Genomic DNA, 4,383 nt, shown 5'->3' on the forward strand with positions numbered 1-4,383 from the left:
AGGTCAGGAGATCGAGACCATCCTGGCTAACACGGTGAAACCCCGTCTCTACTAGAAAATACAAAAAGCTGGCCGGGCAAGGTGGCGGGCGCCTGTAGTCCCAGCTACTCGGAAGGCTGAGGCAGGAGAATGGCGTAAACCTGGGAAGCGGAGCTTGCAGTGAGCTGAGATCCGGCCACTGCACTCCAGCCCGGGCGACAGAGCGAGACTCCGTCTCAAAAAAACAAAAAAAAAACAAAAAAAAAACCATAATGACCTCTATCCATGCTGATACAAATGACAGGATCTCATTATTTTTCACAGCTGAATGGTACTCCATTGCATACATGTACCGTATTTTCTTTATCATCTGTTGGACATTTAGGTTGTAGAAGCAAGCATTTCTTAACACACCTCTCTTTCTTCCTCAACCTGGCAGAGGCTGGTGCCCCTAAAGTAGTGTTGGTAATAATAATGCTGCCACCATCATACTAGTTCCTAAGTGCCTGCTGTGAGCCACGTGTCTGACCTAACACAGGCCTCTCTGCTACAAGACTTCTCAGAGCCTTAACTATATCAACATACATTTAACAATCTACTTTATGAATCTAGTATGCAGTATTTCTAATTCTTATTTGACAGGGAATGCTTTTCACAAGCATATCCTTAAACTGCTGTTCCATAGAAACACTGGTAAACACTGGTTGGAGTATCTCCTGTGCAACTTCTAATGACGAGCACTGTGCTGTACAGGGTGGTACTTTTTAAAATGAAGCTGCAGGCCAGGCGTGGTGGCTCACGCCTGTAGTTCTAGCACTTTGGGAGGCCAAGGCGGGCGGATTACCTGAGATCAGCAGTTCAAGAGCAGCCTGGCCAACATGGCGAAACCCCGTCTCTACTAAAAATACAAAAATTAGCTGGGTGTGGTGGCACACTCCTGTACTTCCAGCTACTCGGGAGGCTGAGGCAGGAGAACCGCTTGAACCTGGGAGGTGGAGGTTGCAGTGAGCCAAGTTGGGGCCACTGCACTCCAGTCTGGCAACAGAGAGAGACTCCATCTCAAAAAAAAAAAAAAGCTCCAATAACTTTCAGGAACATGAAAATTTTCCAAAGTGGCAACAGCTTTAAGAAGATCAATTTCTAGCGCCTAACTTCCATACATACTTCTGAAAACTGATCTGCCAAAGAAAGCCTTTGGCAGAGTCTCCCTTCCTTCCTCCCCTTTCCCAATTTACAAAAAAGGCATAGCAGGGACTGAGACAACAGTCAAGACTCTCCCCACTGCCCTGCCCTTGACCACTGAGGCACTCACATACCGGCTAAATGAACAGACTGAATTCTGCTCCCTTCCACTCTGAGGCTCTCTGTATGTCAGTCCACTCCTCCTGGACCAATTTTCCCCCAGTTGCTACTTGCATTCAGTATTTCCCTGCTCAAACATCACAATGGCTCTCCAAGCAAACACAGCCACCTCCCTGCTCAGCCTGCAGCCTTCCTCATTCAATTCCCTTCATCCTCTGCCCTGATGTGTACCCTGTACTTAGGGAAGTTACTTAGTCACTCTGAGCCTTTGTTTCATCTGCAATGAAATGGGCACATCCCTTACACCGAAAGATAAGTAAAATGAAACCATACTGGGGAGCCAAATTAACAAAAGTCCTTAGAATATAAGCTCCATGAGAATAACGACTTTTGTCTGCTTTACATGATGTATTTTAAGGCCTGAAGCAGTGTCTGGCACACAACATACAATAAATACTTGGTGAATTATATATTACAAACAATATATATGAACTCATTTGATTTAATCTAATCCATAAACCTTTGAAATAGGTGATTATTATTCTCATTTTATAGGAGAGGAAAAGGAGGCTTTGCATAGGCAGGAAATAAGAGTCAGGATCTGAATCCAGGCAGTCTGGCTCTAGAACATGGGGTGGGGTACGCTGGTGTGACCATCCCTTCCCTATCTAGAACCATCCTTCAGTCAGAATTGGTCTGTTTCTCTGGACTGCTTCCCACAACACCAGGCACCCAGTAATCACCCAATGCTTGGCTACTAAATGTTGAGGGAAAAAAAGACCCTATACTTTGCATTAAGTCAGCTACTCCAGAAGAGTCTTGGAACATGAAGCTATGGTATGGGCCTTACCTTGCCCTTGAACAGGATTACTGGGCAGACGAACCGTCCTCTGCACCGGGCCATCTTGCTGCGGTGGATGAGGTCTTGCAACTTGCTCACCTGTACGGTACTCTCAAACCTAACACACAGGCAAGAGAAGCAGGTCAAGCTGACTTTGAAGTGGGAACTTTGTGTATATTTGTTTATTCACACAGACCCCCCATACCAGATCTGTGTATATAATGCTTGCTTGAAATTAAATGTCATTCCGAAATTTTATATCATCTATCGTCCGTCCGTCCGTCCATCCATCCATCCATCTTTTTTTTGAGACAGACTGACTGTCTGTCTATCTATCTATCTATCTATCTATCTATCTATCTATCTATCTATCTATCTATCTATCTATCTATCTATCTATTTTTTTGAGACAGAGTTTCACTGCTGTTGCCCAGGCTGGAGTGCAGTGGCACAATCTTGGCTCACCATGACCTCCACCTCCCGGGTTCAAGTGATTCTCCTGCCTCAGCCTCCCGAGTAGCTGTGACTACAGGTGTGAGCCACCACACCTGGGTAATTTTTTATTTTTGGTAGAGACAGGGTTTCACCATGTTGGCCAGGCTGGTCTCAAACTCCTGACCTCAGGTGATCTGCCCACTTCGGCCTCCCAAATTGCTGGGATTACAGGCATGAGATATATTAAGTTTTTCAGGAAAAGAAAAAAGTGCTAATTACAGGTATTAAAACTTAAATCACTCTGATTTCTGAACCTTTAAGATTACAAAAAAAAAAAGGTGAGCTAAACTGAAGACACACAAAATTCAAAAATATACACAGAAAACTGGATCTTATGTCTGGGTTTTCCAATTTTTAACTCCCAGGATAAGACCTGATGCCCTGGGGACCCTCTCTGGAAATCACAGGACTATTTTTTTGAGTATTTATCTATTTTTTACATAACTCTAAATATAGATTTTTGTGATCTTTTAGAGCAAGCAGTCCCCAAGCCCTGGGCCCCAGACCAGTACGAGTCCGTGCCCCATTAGGAACCAGGAGGTGAGCAGGGTGCAAGTGAGCATTACCGTCTGACTTCCACCTCCTGTCAGATCATCAGTGGTGGCATTACATTCTCATAGGAGCTCGAACCCTAGTGTGAACTCCTCATGTGAGGGATTCAGGTTGCAGAGAATCTAATGCCTCACGATCTGAGGTGGAATAGTTTCATCTGAAATCATTTTCCCCCGCCTGCCATGAAAAAATTGTTTTCCACGAAACCAGTCCCTGGTGTCAAAAAGGTTGGGGAGTGCTGTTTCAGAGGGCAGAATGAGATAACGTTTCTTGGTCCACATGGCTCTAGGCCTCTGCTTTCACAGTCCATATGGCCAACAGCACACAGAGCAAAGGAGGTATAAGAGAAGCCAGGTGTGACACAGGGATGTGTAGTAGTTAACGCACTGGGCTTGGTAAGTGAGCTTCTAGAACATGAGTCAGGTTTAGAAGTGAGCTCCAGCAAGTCACACCCATATCAAATCACACTTCCCTAAAATAAGGGTTCACTCTCACCTACCAACCTTTGGCAAAGCTCACATCAGCCAGTCAGAGCTTCTGGTAGCAAGAGAAATAAGAGGCAGGAAAGTTAGAGCAGGAAGCTTTCCCAGCTATGCAGAGAAACCCAGCAGAAGGAAGGAAAGACACTCATGTTCCTTCCCTAAAAGGGTTGAGCTTTCAGACCAACTCCTAGAGGGAATTTAATTCCTTTCACATCCTAATCCTTCTAGGAATCTGCATGTTATTACACAGCTTCTCTTGTACACATGCACTTAAATATTATCTCAGAAGGAATAAATCAGTGAGTCCCACATACTTGCAGTACCTCTCTAAATGTATCTGGATGCTGTTAGGGTTAATAAAAACTCAAAGTCTTTAAAATACTGCCGAATTCTTACTTAAAATATATCTAGGGGCCAGGCATGGTGGCTTACACCTGTAATCCTAGTGCTTTGGGAGGCCAAGTCGGGCAGATCACTTGAGGTCAGGGGTTCAAAACCAGCCTGGCCAACATGGTGAAACCCCATCTCTACTAAAAATACAAAAAAATTAGCCGGGTGTGGTGTCAGGCACCTGTAATCCCAGCTACATGGGAGGCTAAGGCAGGAGAATTGCTTGAATCCAGGAGGTGGAGGTTGCAGTGAGCCGAGATTGCACCACTATAATTCAGCCTGGGTGACAGAACGAGACTCCATCTCCAAAAAAAAAAAAAAAAAAAAATATATATATATATA

At 44.6% G+C, this 4,383-nt stretch overlaps 1 protein-coding gene across 1 annotated transcript in view; it reads right to left on the bottom strand.

Moving 5' to 3' along the window:
• Nucleotides 1-4,383, bottom strand: part of MTMR14 (myotubularin related protein 14) — a 64,316-nt gene that overhangs the window by 38,555 nt on the left and 21,378 nt on the right. The window contains exon 4 of the mRNA XM_011998600.1: nucleotides 2,132-2,240. Within this exon, the coding sequence (XP_011853990.1) occupies nucleotides 2,132-2,240 (109 nt within the window). The remainder of the gene's footprint in view (nucleotides 1-2,131; nucleotides 2,241-4,383) is intronic.

Source organism: Mandrillus leucophaeus, unplaced genomic scaffold (assembly GCF_000951045.1).
Source record: "Mandrillus leucophaeus isolate KB7577 unplaced genomic scaffold, Mleu.le_1.0 Scaffold576, whole genome shotgun sequence".
Classification (NCBI taxonomy): Eukaryota; Metazoa; Chordata; class Mammalia; order Primates; family Cercopithecidae; genus Mandrillus; species Mandrillus leucophaeus.